The sequence below is a fragment of the Mastacembelus armatus genome, chromosome 18 (genome assembly GCF_900324485.2).
Source record: "Mastacembelus armatus chromosome 18, fMasArm1.2, whole genome shotgun sequence".
NCBI classification, from domain to species: Eukaryota; Metazoa; Chordata; class Actinopteri; order Synbranchiformes; family Mastacembelidae; genus Mastacembelus; species Mastacembelus armatus.
The window spans coordinates 3,408,674-3,427,011 of record NC_046650.1 but is presented as its reverse complement, the minus strand read 5'-3'; the positions used below and the strand labels follow the sequence as shown (position 1 = coordinate 3,427,011).

At 37.6% G+C, this 18,338-nt stretch overlaps 3 protein-coding genes across 5 annotated transcripts; all 3 read left to right on the top strand.

Annotated features, from left to right (window-relative positions):
* Positions 1 to 734: 734 nt before the first annotated feature.
* LOC113124868 (uncharacterized) lies at positions 735 to 3,720 on the top strand. 3 transcript variants are annotated; one of them, XR_003295076.1, is made up of 5 exons: positions 735 to 865; positions 1,498 to 1,854; positions 2,197 to 2,313; positions 2,412 to 2,824; positions 2,915 to 3,720. XR_003295076.1 is itself a non-coding variant. In XM_026298018.1 (4 exons), exons 1-4 carry the CDS (start codon positions 808 to 810, stop codon positions 2,525 to 2,527), a joined length of 648 nt encoding a protein of 215 aa, XP_026153803.1. In that variant the 5' UTR covers positions 735 to 807; the 3' UTR covers positions 2,528 to 3,720. The 3 variants fall into 3 exon arrangements, 1 of the variants encoding a protein (XP_026153803.1); XR_003295077.1 differs by having other exon boundaries at positions 2,412 to 3,025; positions 3,404 to 3,720; XM_026298018.1 differs by having other exon boundaries at positions 2,412 to 3,720.
* Positions 3,721 to 4,989: 1,269 nt separating this feature from the next.
* LOC113135381 (uncharacterized) lies at positions 4,990 to 10,977 on the top strand. The gene is made up of 5 exons (XM_026315382.1): positions 4,990 to 5,121; positions 6,400 to 6,756; positions 7,064 to 7,156; positions 9,233 to 9,324; positions 10,770 to 10,977. Exons 1-5 carry the CDS (start codon positions 5,064 to 5,066, stop codon positions 10,833 to 10,835), a joined length of 666 nt encoding a protein of 221 aa, XP_026171167.1. The 5' UTR covers positions 4,990 to 5,063; the 3' UTR covers positions 10,836 to 10,977.
* A 2,285-nt stretch (positions 10,978 to 13,262) lies between these two features.
* Positions 13,263 to 14,356, top strand: LOC113122658 (protein S100-P). The gene is made up of 2 exons (XM_026294147.2): positions 13,263 to 13,499; positions 14,110 to 14,356. Exons 1-2 carry the CDS (start codon positions 13,362 to 13,364, stop codon positions 14,248 to 14,250), a joined length of 279 nt encoding a protein of 92 aa, XP_026149932.1. The 5' UTR covers positions 13,263 to 13,361; the 3' UTR covers positions 14,251 to 14,356.
* The last annotated feature ends 3,982 nt before the right edge of the window (positions 14,357 to 18,338 follow it).

The window sequence follows — 18,338 nt, the reverse complement described above, 5'->3', positions numbered from 1 at the left end:
ATTGTTGTTGTTATGAGTATATAGAGTTGCATTTAGTTCTCAACATGGCCAACTTTCATCAGACTACAGCCACAGTATCAAGCACTGGTGTGGGACTGCAGACGACTTAAATGTAGAGGTAGTGATTATCACAGCTTTATTGTACTTATTTTAGTGTTATGTTATTTGCTTAAATAATACTGATATACTGCATCTTTAGATTTAGAATTGTGTAAAATGTACAACAGCTTGGGTGTAAAAATTGGTTTGTATAATGTGATATTAATATTAGTGTGAAAACAGATTATTATTAATGGGTTGGGTAAAGCATAAGATGGTTTTAGGGATAAAGCTGATGATAAATGTGTGTCATAAGCTGACTTTAACAGTGATATATCCTGTCTCATACACATACCACCAGTTTAATCTTTACTAGCAGCATGTATTTTGTAGTTTATGTGATAGACTGATTTTGTAATTGTACTTTAATTTATGTTACATTATCTGACTTCTGTCCGCTTGTCTTTTGATCAGTACTAAATTATAAATAAAAGGGAGTTTTGCTATATATGAGGAAAAAAAAATGTTCCGGCTTCATGGGGAGAGCAGGGCATAACTAAATTGTGACTATTAAATTGAACCTACAGCTGCTTTCAGCATGTTTGAAGGGGAAGGAACAAAAGCTGTGGTTTCATACATCTGACTTCAAAAATCTTTAAAAGGAAAAGGTAATTTCTGGTATGTACTGTTTTAGGTGTGTGTTAAGATGAGGGACTTCACTCTATAGAGTTGAGGATCAGTGTTCATTGGTGAATCTGAGTTGAAAGAATGAAGCTTCTAATGACAAATCTGCTGCTCACGTTTGTCCTTGCCCGCTCATCTCTCAGTAAGTAGAAACATAATTGTTGTGTAACTACATCTTTCAGATCATCTTGGATAAATACACTGGGAAATTTGAGCAAAATCATTTGCAGCGTTTTGTAACATTGAAAAAACATGTCCAGGTCAATGTCTACAGACTAAACACTAAAAGGGGTTTTGTTCTGGGGTAATAAACTGTTTCTTTGAGCATAAATTATAGAAATATAATACAAGTTAAGAGGTTTTCTAGCACAAAGATGTTATTTTTTGTTTAGGATTTTTGGAAATGAAAGAGACTGGAATGAATATTACTCTTTGTTCATATAAATGGATCAACAATGTGTGTAATATAATTTGTAATATATATAATATAATATATAATGAGGATCTGCAAAGTATTATGAACCAACTTACCAGCTCCATGAAGTGTTTTTAGTCCTTTCACGGCATTGGCTTCATTAATGGCTTCCACACTAATCATGAAATATACAAATCATGAAACTGTGTGACTGTGTTCTTTCATGTGGTATGTATTTTAACAATGTGATGTATTAATCCAAAGATATATAAAAGAGTGTGAAAAGTGTGATAACATGCCCTGCGCTCCTCTACTGAACTAAATGAATAAACAAATCATGAAACTCTGTCTCTGTGCAGGTGGTTCATCAGATACACTTGTGGTGACCCAGACTCCCAATGTCTCTGTGATGGAGGGGGGCACAGTAAACATCAGTTGCTGCTGGACAGGGTCAGGGGAGTCTCAAAGACTAAGAGTTATCTGGCTGAAAAATCTAATGGAAATTAAGAATGAGGCTGTCAACCTGACAAGTCCACCTGTGAAAAAGGAGAGAAATGACTGTTGGAATTTGACCTTTTCAAGTGTCACAAAAGAAGCTACAGGGAGATACATCTGCAGAGTGACTGCTGAGATACCAGTTTTAGCTTCAGCCAGTGGAAGTGGAACAGTCCTCACTGTTACATCCAGAGGAAACACAGTGACCAGTGGAGCACCAGGTAGAGTATGAAATATCAATAGCTTGACAGTGTAACATGAAGCATCTGATTAATGTCTTAGTTTGCCAGTGGATGAGGCTAATAATAAAGTGTATCCTGGTCTGTTCAGAAAATAAAAGTTTCATATTGCTAACTTGTAAACCTTACTGCAACAAAACTCTATATATTTTAATGATGAAGGTATTTTATCACCTCCTAAAGTTTAGAACACTCAAAATAATCACAGCCTGCCAGTATGGATACAGACTTTCCATCATGTGTTTATTTAACAGCTGTGGATTATCTCAGGTGTTTTGTCTGGTAATGATTTGTGTGAGTGAGCAGCTGCTCTGTTGCTGTCAGAAACTCCCCAGGAGGACGTACTAATCCATGTCCTGAGGTGCCTGCCTCTCTTTGCCCTTGTCATAACCTTCATCTACCTCTACCATTCAGGGACTAAAGCTCTGCAACACAGACCAGGTTTGATATACTGTAACATCCTCTTAACCTGTTTATGATGATATGCTGTCTAGACCCTGCTTCAGTGACTAATTACACTGTCACTACACATGTTTCAGCTGCTCCTGGAAATAAACCACTTTCAGCCCAACGAACCAAGGAAGACCAAGTAGAAGAGAAAAGAGATGAGGGGGAGACAGAAAGTGAAGAAAACGACCAAATATCAGATGATTAAATTATATTGTACTACTGTTTTATTTTACTTTGTGACATCAGTAACAAATCCCTGTCTCTTTAAAGCTCATTTACCACGTAATGAAAACAGTAACTGAAGGTAAAGAAAAAGTAGATGTAGAAATGTAGAAGAAATGGTTTTTCACACTTCCACAAAACTTCAGAGAAACATATAAATAAAGACAAAATCTTGTATGTAGCACATTTTTTTGCGAGTATGGACCTACCAGTAAACACTGGTGAAAAAAGATGAGGCTTCTGCTGAGCAGTCTGCTGTTTGACACCCACTCTGTTTGGGGTAAGTAACAACTCTGCAGCTTTACCTTTCAGAGCACCTCTTTATTTACATACATGTAAAATATATCATGTGATCTATGTCTCTGTGCAGGTGGTTCATCAGTCACCCAAGCCCCTGATGTCTCTGTGATTGAGGATTCTGGGAGATGTACCAGATGTATCAGTCAAAAGTGTGGACACCACTTTCTCATTCAATTTAATGGTAAAGTGTGTCCATACGTTTGACTGGTAGTATACCTGTAAAATCACTGTGGAGAAACTGTGTAATGTACAGTCATCACAGCTGTGATCAGAGAGAACACAGGAAGACAACCCAGATGTTGTTAGCTTGACACTGTTGCACAAAATGTTTGATCAGCAGCCTGTTTGCCAGTGGATGAGTGTAATAACTGTGTGTTCAGAATTGAGAACAGAAATGACAACACTGTTGATGGTAACTGACAAAGACCACTGGCTTTAGTCTAGGCTGTTGCATGAACATTATTTCTGAAAAACTGTGATGATAATGTGTAGAGAAAATCACATTATTATACCTACAGTGTAAATGGTGATAGCTTCTCTCTCTGTGGGTGAATTTCAGGTCCTTCTAGGATGAACATGTTAATCCATATGCTGAGGTATCTGCTCATACTGGTCCTTATACAAGCCAAACCAGGTCTCAGGTACAATACAATGTTCACATAAACAAACTTGTAAGGTTTTCAGACATGCTAGATAAGTAACTGTAGGGATTGGACTATTAGTCCAACTCAACTACCATTTTTTGTACAGACACGTCTGTGTCCCAGACGATGACTCCTACTAACTTTTATTATCTTTTGAATATTTACTTGTACTTTCAGAGTTGTGCTAATTGCCAAAGTTAGTATGTCAACATACTCAATTAAATTTAATGATCAAGGCAAATTCTACCTGTTAAAATGAACCATACAGATTAAAGTGACACTGCTGCATGTAATCTGGCAGCTGTGCACACATCTGTAATCTGTGTGCTTTAATTTTATCAAGAGTGCTCTGCTAGTTTCTATTGTTGAGAAATGTTGGAGGTGTTAGGGAATCATACACATGCCCTGCTAGTGATACTGATAACACTCTGACCTACTCTCATCAGTATAATCTGCTCAGAACTTAATGAAATGTGACTTTGAAAGTTATAGTCAGATTTCCATACTTCTCTTACAAACCAAGATTGTTTAAAATGTTTTCTATGGTCATGGTTAGTTTTGGCTCAAACCATTGCAGCTCTATGGGCTGTATTAGCTTTGGCTGATTCAGATCTCAAATATTTTATGAACCTCCTAACCCATTATCAGCAAAACTTTCCATTACTGACACAGACTGCTGCTTAATACATTAATGCATGTATGCATCAAAATAAGACTCCTTGATTTGTTTGTTGCATCCCGCCTGTGTTGCACTGCCTAATGAATACAACATGAACAGACACTAAAAAATATTCACAGCATGCAAAGCTGTCTTGATTCTGGACATGGTATCATATTTTGAAGAACCCTGGTTTAGACAAAGTTTGCATGTACACCATGAATCTTCTGAAGATCTGCTCATTAAAAGTCTGTAGTGAGGGGTAAGGTACAGCCCCTCTGTGTAGGATTTGAAAGGTTTGGACTCTGGGGACACCTAGTGGTGGTAATAAAATATTTCACTATAACAGACAGTAATACATGTCATTTACAACCACAGGATACTCCAACACTTGTGATTAATTTACTATAAAGAAAATAAAATATATAAAATAAACAGGACTCGTCTGATGTAATGTAGTTCTATACAAATCAAAGCCTCCTGTCAATTTCAAAGAAATTAGGGTAATAAAATACTGATTTCTCACTCCTTTGGACATCAACATTTATTTTGTTGGGAATCCAATTCAGTATTTCTTTGATAAACCAAAATATAACCACTTTAGCATGACACTTCTTCATGAGAACGGAGAAAAGAAAACCTTTGAATGAATCTCAAGCTAACTTCATATTATGATTTTAGAGTTGCCTTTTATGTGAAGGACGAGGTAGTAGAAGCTGTGGTTTTTCACACATTGAAGATGGTTCCCTGTATGTGTGTGTGTGTGCGTGTGTGTGTGTGTGTGTGTGTGTGCGGGTGTGTGTGTGTGTGTGTGTGTGTGTGTGTGTGTGTGTGTGTATCTGTGCGTTGGTTGTGGGAGGAACCCAGAGCAGCTGCAAAGACAGTGTGTCAGCATGAGTTTGAATCAGTATTGAAAGATGAAGCTTCTGTTGAACAGCCTGCTGTTTGCCTCTTTCTGCGCCCTCTCATCTTGGAGTAAGAAACACAACTTTTAATATAACGTCTGTTTCCAAATGCTGTTGGACTTTCTGTGTAAAATGTCACAGCTAGGACAGGTTTGGCTAATTTCTGCATTTATTAGTAATGTAGATGATTGTTGTGACCATGTATGCAGAGTACTTGGACTGACATGACGGGAGTTTAGGGTGTCTTGTCACATAGGTTAGTTGTCACTAACAGTGGAACAGTTAGTTGTTAATAATTTCACTACAATAGGGCTCTATGTAAAAGTGGAATATTAGTTTTTTGCTTTTCCATGGTCTGATGCCATGTCCTGTGTGGAAAATGCAAAGCACACTGTTAACTGAGGTGATTTTTGTAGTAATCTTCTTCTAGTTTAAAAATGTAATCCTAGTATATTTAGACTTGTTAGAGGAGAGAATATAGTGTATTGATAAACTTCAGTTAATGTCGTGCATTAAGCTAACTTTAAGATATAGCTGACATTAGCAAAGATATGAGTTTAGGGGAAATCGTCACATGAAAATTTCCCCATGATCACACAGATAGGTTGCCAGTAAGTCTGAATATCACAGAAGCAAAAAGCAGGTGAAATAAGAAAGATTACAGAAGCCTCTTCATCAGATGAAAATGAGAACCTGTGCCTGGTTTGTGTGGAGCTATTTGAACAGTTGTCCAGGAGAGACTTGGGTCCAGTGCATTCAATGCCAACAGTGGGCTCATGAAGAGTGCACCTTGGCAAAGCAGTTTGTGTGCCAGAACTGTGGTTCTGATGATGAGTCTGAATAGTGAGGTTTGACTTGGTTTGAGATTTGTTTAACTGTTTGACAGGTTTTATTTAAAGGACTCATTGAAATAGTAGTTGGAAATTGTTTTTCACATTGCAGGATTAATTCAGGTTCAGTGATTAATCACCTTTTTCTGTAGCTGAATTTCATTTTGAATTTAAAGTATTATAAAAAAAACCCAAATAAAATAAAAAATGGATTCTTGATTCTTGTGACATTTTACGCCATATAGTGTGACATCTTACCCACTGATGGGCAACATGTCACATGTTCAATCTCACTATTCAAATGCTTCTAAGTCTGTACTGAGACAATATCTGAAAATGACATGAATATAAAATATGTGCCTGAGACTGTGTTCTTTAATGTGGTATGAATTTTTAAAAATGTGATGTATTAATCCAAAGATATATAAAAGAGTGTGAAAAGTGTGATAACATGCCCTGCGCTCTTCTACTACTGAACTAAACCAATATACAAATCATGAAACTCTGTCTCTGTGCAGGTGGTTCATCAGATACACTTGTGGTGACCCAGATTTCCAATGTCTCTGTGATTGAGGGGGGCACAGTAAACATCAGCTGCTGCTGGACAGGGTCAGGGGAGTCTCAAAGACTAAGAGTTATCTGGCTGAAAAATCTAACGGAAATTAAGAATGAGGCTGTCAACCTGACAAGTCCACCTGTGAAAAAGGAGAGAAATGACTGTTGGAATTTGACCTTTTCAAGTGTCACAAAAGAAGCTACAGGGAGATACATCTGCAGAGTGACTGCTGAGATACCAGTTTTAGCTTCAGCCAATGGAAGTGGAACAGTCCTCACTGTTACATCCAGAGGAAACACAGTGACCAGTGGAGCAACAGGTAGAGTATGAAATATCAATAGCTTGACAGTGTAACATGAAGCATCTGATTAATATCTTGTGTATGCAGATTGTGGCCTGATGAGAAAACAGGTTTTATATTAATTTGTAAACCTTTAATCAGTAAAATAATTTTGTGTAAATTACTATTTCTATTACATTTGAATTCATTAATTCAAATTAATTATGTAAATATATATACAATTGACATAATGCAAGAATTAAGGTTAAAATGTATTATTACTACTTAAAGATTAAAACAAATCATGTAAAACATTTCTAATATTTGTGCTTTTTCCCATATAAAGATATTCAAACCCCCATTATTGCTGCAGTGACTGTGATGGCTCTATTACTCCTCCTGACTCTTACATGTTACTGTTCACTGCGAAGAAAACAAGGTACAAATCAAAACTGTAGTATGGGATGTTGTTTCTTAAAAAAAAGAGGTTGCTACTGATTGTTAAATCTAATTAATACAATTAATTTAATACCATCTACTATGACACTGTAAACCACCAATTACCCTTTTAGGAAGATGTTGACAGTGTCAAAAAGGTGTTAATTGAATGATATCAACATCAATGCAGCTTCAGTAATAAAAATATAGTAAGGTCATTAGCACTCTCACAGTGGTGGTTAATCTGACTCACTTTTATCAGTTTTATAATATTGCGATAGATTGTACAGATGTATCTAATAAAGTGGCCATTCGATATAGGTCTGACCAAGGATGAATTACGGGGCTGATATAAAATCTGATTGACACAGAGAGTTTCAACAAATATGACAAAAAGGTGGGCAGCACAATGGCTTAGTGGTTAGCACTGTTGCCTCACAGTAAGAAGGTCCCGGGTTCATAGGGCACATCAGGGATCTTTCTGTGTGGAGTTTGCATGTTCTCCCTGTGCTTGCGTGGGTTTTCTCCAGGTACTCTGGTTTCCTCCCACAGTCCAAAAACATGTATGTCAGGTTGATTGGTGACTCTAAATTGCCCATAGGAGTGAGTGTGAGTGTGTGAGGTTGTTTGTCTCTATGTGGCCCTGTGATGGACTGGTGACCTGTCCAGGGTGGACCCCTGCCTTTCACCCAAAGAGAGCTGGGATAGGCTCCAGCAGATCCCTGTGACCCTAATTAGGAATAAATGAGTATAGATAATGGATGGATGGATGACAGAAAGGTAGCAATAAAGGCTTAAAAGAAGACAACATTTGGATTTCTTTTTTTTATTTATTTAATATCACAGACTTCTGTGTCTTTTAATCAAATGATGGGACAGAAACCCTCCTATTTTAATTTACTTAAATGCGGCATGGCATTCATGTCTTATCACATTATATGGTTGATATGGCAAATCTGTTAGCAAACAGCTGCTATTACTGCACTTACTACTATATTAAACAAGGTGAGGGCACACCTGGACACATAGCAGGTAGTTATCAGCAGGTGTTTACATGCCACAGTTTCCCACTCTCTAAGGGAGTGCTCCGAGCAGAATATTCACATTTGATGTTTACATTGGAAACACATGTAATATGTACAGTATATCTATGCAAACTAGTGCTGTTAATCGATTAAAAAATTTAATCGACATAGACAGTCATGGACTCTGATTAATCACGATTAGTCTCAAATTTAAAATACTAGGATTTACTTGTAAATGTTTTGAAATAAAGAAATGCATGACAAACTAGTTTAAGGAAACAGATTTAAACTTCCATCTAGAAACTTTTTATAACAAAACTTGCCGTTCAGCAGACCAGGCATCATGTCTTCTGCCAACATAGTGTAGCGTTTACTGTAACTTACCTTTATCCCACAATGATAGATATCCATCTGCGCTGCGATGACGGCAAGAAGATGGGGTCAAACCTTATCAAATGATTAATTTGCATTAAAAAATATTAAAACGTTAAACTCTTTAGATTAATCGCATGCATTAATGCGTTATTGTTGACAGCCTTAATGCAAACATAATTATTCCGTTGCAGAGTTATTTGTTTTACAGACACGCTGTCATTTGAGTGAGAAATGTATGGGACCCTAAATTGTGCCCTGTGGTACACTATGAAAACATGAGGATTTGCTCATTGCAATGACATTTGCGGTGTGAGGTGTATGTGCTATAAGTCAACTTAGTGTGGTTCAGTGTGACAATATTTTATTAGAAATGGTAGCAATGATTTAAGAGTCCACGCTGTCTCCTTTTGTTAAGGGTGGAAATAAGTCATGACCTATTTCAGGTGTATAGCTCTAACAAGGAATATGTTGGAATAGAGAGCGTAAAGTAAGATGTTCTGTGTTCTGTAGTAGTTTTAGCACAAACAAAAGTAAACAGACAATACCAAGTGTAAAGCCCATGTAAGTTAAAGTAAAGCCTAAACCTATGTGTTTTTATATGCGTTATATAACAGCACTTTAATCATTTGTGTGTATGTGTGTGTGTGTGTGTGTGTGTGTGTGACCCATGCTTTCAGCACGAGCAGCCAGGGTGATCTATGAGGTTCCTCACATTGACTCAGAGATGGACAAACACAGCACCAGCTCCTCCAGAGGCTCTACTCAGTGGGTGAGTCTAATGGCATACAGCGACACTTATGTACAGTCATATCCACCCACAGCCACAATCTTTGTCCCTTGTTCAGTGTGTTTACGGACAAATACAATAGGGTGAGAAACAAGGAAACCACCTTTTGATGGAATCCTGTTTTCTGGTTTGTAGAGTTTAGTGGGGAGAACATATGTACAACATACATTTTGATATCAGCATGATTTAACGATACGTATGATCTATGATCCAGATGGGAGTGTTTCATTCTATTTTAGTCCCTAAACCTATGTGTGTACACTTGTATTGATAACATTACATTCAGTAGACTTAATAAAAGCTTCCAATTTTTTTTCTGAAATTGCTTTTTTAAATTAAATGAATACATATTTCAGCTGAGATGTGAGAAAAGGTGAATAGTGTATATATATATTTATATATATATACTTGTATAATATACATGTGCAGACCTACTCTCTAAAGGAACTACCAAACCAAATGTGATTTAACAGGTTTATTTAGAATAACAATTTATGGCCATACTGTCCTGCAAGTGCCCGATCCCTTCAGAAGCTAAGCGGGGCTGGGTCTGGTTAGTACTTGGATGGGAGGATGTCTTGAAAGACCAGGGGTCACTAGACTCAGCCACCGAGGTTGAACAAGCCAATACGGTCTTAGTGTCCAAGTAAAACGAGGAGGGATGTGTCAGGAAGGGCTCTGTCATAAAACTTGTGCCAAATCAATTGTGTGAATTGATTTGGCAAGAATTTTATATTATTTTAGCAGACAGGGAAAAAAATTTAAAATAACAGTTCATATCGTTTTGCCAAGATATCAACGATCCCCCAGCATATGCTATTTGGCTGTCCAAACTCTTATCCTCATGAGTCACAAAACAACTTTGTATCTCCAAAACAATTCATACAAATATGTAATGTAACAGATATGTAATAATTATTTGCTTTAAATGTCCAGAGCAGATTGAAATTTTAACTTGAGTTGTTAATTAAGTTAGTTGCCAGTTAGTTGTTAGTTAAGTTTATTCATTATTATACTGTACGTTACATGGCTCCACTATGTGATGTTTGTTAAATGGCATTACGTTATGAAGAGTTTTCAATTTTTTTTTTCACCTCATTTACATGAGTAATAAAATGCAACCCAGTTAAACAACCCCACAAATAACAGGCAATGAAAACAATAACCAGTGTGGGACTTAATACTGGACTGGATGTTGTTCCTGTTTTACTGTTCACTCAGTTTGTTGATCAGCAGTAAGAGATATTACGAAATATAACTGACATCCTGTGTTTGACTAATTTTGCCTATTGATCACGCCTACTCACTTCTCCATCTTAGTCAAAGTCTTCTTACTTTTAAACTATATTTGATGTGTATAAACTGTCTTACTGCGCTGATCCTGAATGTGTGCTTGTGATAATTGTTGAAATCTGTGTCTCTTTCAGTGTCAGGTTCCAGTGTATGAATCCTTCGATTACTTCGAGCGTGTGCAGACCAAGGAAGCTGAATGAGGATTTGCTCTATAGCTTTCAGTATTTTTCATTCTTACTTTCCTGCATGTATATAATTTACATTCATTACCTAAACTATGTAAAGATTTTATGTGATTGCAAATATTTTATATTTTTCTATAAACTGAGTGTTATATGAGTCTTTGTGGTGTAAGTTCATTTCTATAATATGGTGTGTGTTCATTTATAGACATGTAGGCTTGTATTAGACTAAGACGAAATAAGTAGTACTTTTTTTTTTTACTTGATTTAGGCCACTATCATTTTGTCAGTGGTCCACAATAGTGAGCAAAAATGCAGGTTTCACAATGACATCTGCTCACTGTTTAGATGCTGTGTGGAAACTGTGGTGTTACAGGGTCGGGGCATAATAGGTCAATGACAGGAAGTGGAAAGAGCGCCTGTGACAGGCTAGATAGTCTCTCTCCAGTCTTACATATTCACTGCACGTCAGGTACAGAAGATAGAGCTTTACTGTCATTATCTTCACATCCACCTCACAAGACACGCAATCTGCTTATGTTTTCATTTTCTAAAATTTCCCAACACGATGCTGGTAGAATAGCCATAGCTTTATTTAACGCAGAGTTAAACTCAAAGTGTGTGGGAGATACTAATACTAGCAATCAACATACATAAAAATAACAGGACAGCTGAATTGTCGTGACACAACTTTACTCCACAATGAATGGATTATATCATCTTTGATATGCTATGTACTTCTGACTAAGAAATGAAAAAGGCAGCACAGTTAAGGTTAGGGTTATGACAGAACAGCTCTGCTCAGTTGAGGTGCTGAGTGCGCTCTCTCACACGAGGAGTAGCCAGGAGATAATGGAGTCACACAACACCAGGGAACCGGGAGACACAGGAGAAGGGAGGCCCACACAGGCACAGGCAGGTAACTGACATTCACAGAATAGGAGGCGGGGAGACACTGGGAACAAGGGGTTTTCCAATAGCAATATTGAGGTACAGAGAAACACAGAACAAGCCATGGAGACATGGGGAATAATCCAGCAACTAGGTAAGGCAAAGAGCAGGTCTATATACACCTTCCATTAATGACTGAATAGGATCAGGTGAGGCCAATCACCTAGCTGCCAGGGAATATACAGCCACATACACACACACACAGAGGGAGAGAGACACAAAGGTGGAGACAACCAAGGCAGAACAATCACAGGTGAAACTAATCAACATAATAGAACATAAAAATATCTGGGATAAACCCTAGTGACACAGGAAAGAAGACCAAAATAAGAGTCCAAAACTAGGAAATCCATGATCAGGGCCATGACACCTTCCTGGTCAATGAAAATATGAAGCTGCATCAGCTCTAAAATAACACCTATCAGAGCTATATGAGATGCTGCAGTAATTTGATATAAAATTTGCCCAATTTGCATATCACATCTTTATAACTTTATCATTTAGTAAAGCAAGAGTTTTCCCCACCTCATCAGGGGAAAATACATTTTATTGCCAACAGTAGTTGGACTCAGCTGGTGCCACACCTAACACTAAAATGTATTAAAGGCTACACAAAGAAAAGAGTCATCAAAACAAACACAGTGCTTACAGTACATTAATCTTCACCTGCCACAGCTCATGCAGCCATGGCTGCAGAAGGTGTTAACCACTATCGAGCTTCCTTAGGTTTTAAACTGTTTCACATTTAAACATTCACCCTGCACACAACTGTTCACCACATTAGTGGGATACAAGTGCAGAGTGCGATCACTCTCAAAACTCGCTCTACAAAATTCCTAAAACATGACTGAAGTGCTCAAGCATATTGTTTTGATAATTACAGTGTTAATGACCTTGTTTAGAAAGTAATTTGGGTGTTGCAAAGCAGTGTTTCAGCTAAGTTGTAAGTTTTGTGACCAGTGAAATACAGATTTTGTATTGCTAAGAAACCAGGCCAGGCTACCAGAGATAGCAGGATCATGAAAGCAGACACTCATATACACTGTTCAAGCTTTACATAACTTTCCTCGTGTGGTTCATGTCCACCCCCATACAGAGCAACATAAATTACCACCAACAGTACACCACGGTAGGTGCACTGACAGCATGTTTAAATGTGTTCCACTTTCGTCCAATGGTACCAAAAGTGACAATCATCATTATTAAAGTTAGCTCAGTAAGATAAATATATTTACTTTGCCTCAAATTAAAGAAATTGCAGAACTGACTGACTTAGTGCTTTAGTTGATAGAAAAATCTCCCATTAAATAAATACCTAAATGACTAAAAACCTGTATGGGTGGTGGAATGTACACTGGGCGTTGTAGTGCTGAGGTTGTATTGACACAGTTGGAGCCTCCACCTTTGTCAAACACTAAAACCGGTCCTACCTGACCTTTTGAAGTAAAGCTTATCACTGTTCCAAACCCATTTTTTCTAAAGGTATAAAAAAGAGTCGCCTCTGTCACTCCTCACATATCACAGCTCTGTACAACTGTATTGGTTTTCAATTCTTCCCTGTCGTCTGTATTATCTGACTTTCCAGCAGAAATCATGACCCAGCTAGAGACAGCCATGGCCATCTTGATGAATACCTTTGACAAGTATGCTGCTGGCGAGGGCAAAAAGGACACCCTAACCAAAGCTGAGGCTAAGACTTTGCTGGAAAAGGAGCTGCCTGGACTGATCAAGGTGCTGTACATCTGTGGGGAGGGACATCTCTGATAGATATATATTATTATGTTAAAAGTGTGTGTGTGTGTGTTTTACATAAATAAGACTATAAGATATATATTTTATTATAAAACACATAGGCTTATATTTCAAATATTTATCCACTAAATCTACTATATTCTGCAGAGCATGGACCTCACGTTAAAATGCTGAAGTGGCCACCACATTGTTATTCATATTAATTATTCAATTCTAATTCATTCTAATTATTCTGATATTTAATTGGGGGTTTTTTTGTAAATCTTATGTTATCTTCATGGCCTAGAAATTTGTGCTTGTTACTGTGTGTAAAAATCCAAACAGTGAAACTGAACCAGGTTTGAGAACAACCTTAAACCCTGATGAATATTAAATCAGATGAAATTCTGTAATTTTGGATGTTTTGCTGAGATGTATTCTGTGCTTATGACACTGAATCTGATTTATATGCCCTGCTTTGATCACTAAAGCAATTCCTGTGCCCATGAAAACACTCTTGATGCTTTATAAAAGTGAGACAAATTTGTCTGGTAAAGAGATTTTCTAATGTAAAGTAGTGGTTTTGACAGTGTTATGTTGGTCTGTACAGGCAACAAAGAACCCAGGAGAGGTCGACAAGCTGCTGAAAGGTCTGGATTTTAATGGAGACTCTGAGATTGACTTCAGTGAATTTGTGGTGCTGGTAGCTTCTCTCACCTGCGCCTGTCACGACCGCGCTCCCAAAAAGTGATCATGTCGAACGCACCCTTGGGTGGGGCCAAGTGCCAACAATGTCATAAAATCCACGTACTCACTGTCTTCTGTAATGTCAGAATAAAATGAATCATGTATCTGGACATGCTCATCAGTGTGAGTTCATGTGACTCAAATAAAATTACAAGCAATAAGAAGCTACTTAAGTACATACATAGACCTATATAGTATAGACACATAATATAATGCTGGAGTAAATGGAAACAATTTTAGAAAAGGTACAATATATGTAAAAAATCTGTGTGCAATTTTCTATATATTATATTTATATAAATATATTATATATTATAGTTTAACAAATGTCTGGTTTTAGCTTCTTAAAATGTAGTTCCATAAAACTGCTCAAGAGTGTGTCATTGGTTTCTTGCAGTGTGTGAAAAATTGAAATTGACTGAAAATTATGAAAGAAAAAAATTAGGAAAAAAAACATGAAAAAGTGTACATGGTGACAGAATTTTACACATTTAAAGCTAAAGACACAAAAACATCAATTCATGTCTAATAACCTATATAATAAAAGAAAAAGATTAAATGTTACAAATATACAACAAATACTGGTGGGAGATGGTGTATGAGAAAAAATGTTTTTGAGACATTGCAACAGGTGGTCAGAAAGCCTCCCTCATGTTTGAGCAATGAATACACTTCCTGTCTAACTAGGACAAGGGACATGTGAAACTACGTGTGCACAGTGTGCTATATCTTCTTAAAGCTGTCACGTGAAAAACCAAATTTTCCTATTTATACTTCACCTGAAGGATTAGATGTGTCTAGTTATGCAAATCCCAACAAACCATAAATCAAAAAGATAATATATAAACACAAGGGTTTCAGCACAGAATGGAGTGAGGCATTGGAGAGTGTTTCACATGCACAGCAAAGAGGATGTTATTATTATAAGTAAGTGGTCAGAGAAGTGGCTTCTGAGACAGCGCTGTCAGCCACATACAGTGTTTGTCACTGCTTCACAAGCAGCATCTTGCAAACATTTCAGCAGGGACTTTTCAAACTCATGTAAGTGTTCAGGTTAACACAACAACAACAACAACTGTCGGATCTTTATATGAGCCATAAGGAGAAACTGGGGAATTACACAACAGCTCTGACTGATATGGCACACTGAGCCTGAGTTGAAATATTAGCCAGCACCTTATTGATCCCTTTACAAGGAGCTTCAGGTGCCACAGCAGCAAAGAAAAAAATCACAATAAAAACAGTAAAAAAAAGAGCTTGAAAAGCAAAGCACAGCATAATAATAATATTACAACATATGTACATATAGGTGAGAGCATATAGTACGCTGGGTCAGTAAGGTGTGAGCATCAGATGGTGTCGGTCAGCAGCCAGATATGAATACACAGGTGAACAATTAAGAAAGCTGACCTGCATTGTGTTTACACCTGATTTCTCTGAGGTGTCACAAAAACAATAGTGGGTTTTGGAGATTCAGAAGAACTGGAGGGGAAATTCTGGGACCAGATAGTTGGTTAATCCTCTGATTAGATGCATCAAGCTGTTTCTTAATCCTCCTTAGCTTTTGTGATAGCTTGTGTCTTTAGGTCAGGTCATCACTCTGTCAGCCCATCAGCTCTGACCAAGTAACACACTTCCCCAGCTGGGACAGTTGTGTAATTACAGAAACCCTATGCTGCCCACTAGTGGCAGAAGCATTTTACTGCTCAACAACCAGGATTAAAACAAAAAGTATTTCCAAAGGCACCTAAACAATGGTCAACATGTTGTCATCATGATGATCAGGATAATTGCTGCTGTTATATGTATGCCATCCCTCTTCTTTGTACCTGTAGCTGATTGGACAGCACAGACTGACTGTGACGCCCACAGAGCTTTTTGTGAAATGTGGCTGGCCTGCAATCGGCTTGTAAGGTCATTAAGCTGACACTCTTCTCTCTCCACTTCCTCTCTCTGTCTGGGGCATTATAGAGGCTTATGGGGATTAGGTGTCCAGAGTGGTGGTGGATGTGGCTCTGGAGTCAGGAGATACAGGTGGGAAGGAAAAGTGTGGCAGGATGAGGAGCTTATTGTATATTGTGGGGCGTTTATATGTGTTAACTTTGGTGCTTTGAGTTTTATTAGCAACAAAATGGGGCTACAGGAGTATAAACACATTACATTGTTATGCCTCAGGCTATTTGATATGTAGGTATGATTTTCTAATTAGCTTCTTTAAATCTGTAAATCGAAAGGTTTTTAGTTAGAAGACTAAAAAAATAGGTTGCCATGTTTTTCTCAGAAACCTCACTGCAGAGTATCTGTACCAAAAGCCATTTATTCACAACTTATCAAAATGTATGACAATGACCTATTACAGAGTGAAAAACATTATATTTATTAACGATTTACTGAAACATACTGATAGTACTTATTACTACACTGTAGAGGTTTAACAATCTGGCAACCCAAAAGTTGATCTTTTTATTACCTTGGCTGTGAGAGCAAATAAAGGTCATAGTATTTTAATAAGCTAAATATCAAATTTAGCCACTTCTGAATCCCATCCATTATTAATTTCTTGTTTTATAAATTGTGAAAGTTTTACTGGTGTAAAGATTCAGATCATTCATCCACTCTGAATTTGGTATATGACTGAGGCAACAAAACCTAACAGAACTGATGAAGCTAATTGGATGAGTAGTGAAACATTTCGACCTAAAAACTAGATGTTGCCGTGACTCAACCTCTAGTAAACAGGATAGAAGTTGGATCAACTGCATCCAGGCTCCATCCAAGTGTTTTGCTGTATTTTAAGCATATGTTCTTATATGTTCCATAAAATACTACTATACTCTTTGCAGGCATTGAAAGTACTTTCAATAATGACAAAATCACTACAACTCTAAATGAGTAATGTGGGTTTCTACTTGAAGTCTCATCAATACACAATAATCTACAAATGAAAAGTCTTTTGGGTGTATTTATGACACAGTTTTAAACAACACATAGTTAGTTTTATATAGCAGTTAGTTTTATATCATTGCTTTTGGGGCTTCCCATAGGCTTCAATCTCAAATCATGTGTTGATGGAGGATATTTGGGGCCACACCACTCAGCTCAGTCCACGTGAGAAGGTAGAGTTATGAATACCTCATTTTGTGTTAAAGCCACACATCTCTGGTCATATGAGCTGCCACAGTGCCCAGCTCATTTTGTGGCCTGACATTCAGCAGGACAAACATGACAAACACACTGCTGCTCTTTGTCTCTAATCTTTCACCAAGTATGTTTTCTTGTTTGGGGGAATGTGGTTTTTAGTGACTGCTGTGTGTCTCGTACGTCTGAATGCTAACATGACTGTTGTATATATAATATGGATTTGGAATAATGATTATCCCACCTTGAGATGTTGTGTCATCAGTGAAGTGCTAAACAAAAACAGGGTTAATATATGACGTCCAGATTGTGATAGAGAAAACTGCACTATGCCTCCCTATGTCCCCCTCTGTAAAACTTTGTTCATAGCATCCCTCAGTTCAGGGTCCCTCTACAGGCCTGGTGCACTTCCGTTGCAGTATTTCCTCTCTTGCGTGTGTTTTCTCTCTTGCCTGTGTTTTCTCTCTTGCGTGTGTTTTCTCTCTTGCATGTGTTTTCGCTGTTGCATGTGTTTTGGCCATTGTGGCGCGTTTGCCCTTGTTGGCCACCATAATATCAACATACTCCAACTCAAAAGCTAGATACACACATGGCATGAGCAAAATTGGTCAAAAAAGTCAGACTAACACATACCAAAGGGCAACATATGATTCCAAACATGGACTGGTTTTGAATAAATTCCTTTTGACCTCTATGAGTGCTTTTGCAAACAAATACCCCTGTAAAGTAGCTTAAGGCTGTAGTAATACTCTGCACATGTGGAGGAACAGTCTGCCACTCTCTGCCTTTCTGACCTGTAAGAAGACTCAGTCCACAGAAACTGAGGACTGTGTGTGGGGCAGTGTTACAACCTGAAGTTATTTCTGTTCCCAGGCTTTCAAGACACAGAATCATCATGTCACATGCTGGTATTTTGCTGTCAGGCTTTCTGGACTTCAAAAGCTTGTCAGCTGT

Bases quoted from the DNA above. Each gene is read 5' to 3' on its own strand.
- LOC113124868 (XM_026298018.1), top strand. From the start codon at position 808: ATGAAGCTTCTAATGACAAATCTGCTGCTCACGTTTGTCCTTGCCCGC. The intron at 866-1,497 runs GTAAGTAGAAAC...GTCTCTGTGCAG, and splicing joins CCTTGCCCGCTCATCTCTCA to GTGGTTCATCAGATACACTT. The intron at 1,855-2,196 runs GTAGAGTATGAA...TGTTGCTGTCAG, and splicing joins AGTGACCAGTGGAGCACCAG to AAACTCCCCAGGAGGACGTA.
- LOC113135381 (XM_026315382.1), top strand. From the start codon at position 5,064: ATGAAGCTTCTGTTGAACAGCCTGCTGTTTGCCTCTTTCTGCGCCCTC. The intron at 7,157-9,232 runs GTACAAATCAAA...CCATGCTTTCAG, and splicing joins TTCACTGCGAAGAAAACAAG to CACGAGCAGCCAGGGTGATC. The intron at 9,325-10,769 runs GTGAGTCTAATG...TGTCTCTTTCAG, and splicing joins CCAGAGGCTCTACTCAGTGG to TGTCAGGTTCCAGTGTATGA.
- LOC113122658 (XM_026294147.2), top strand. From the start codon at position 13,362: ATGACCCAGCTAGAGACAGCCATGGCCATCTTGATGAATACCTTTGAC. The intron at 13,500-14,109 runs GTGCTGTACATC...TGGTCTGTACAG, and splicing joins AGCTGCCTGGACTGATCAAG to GCAACAAAGAACCCAGGAGA.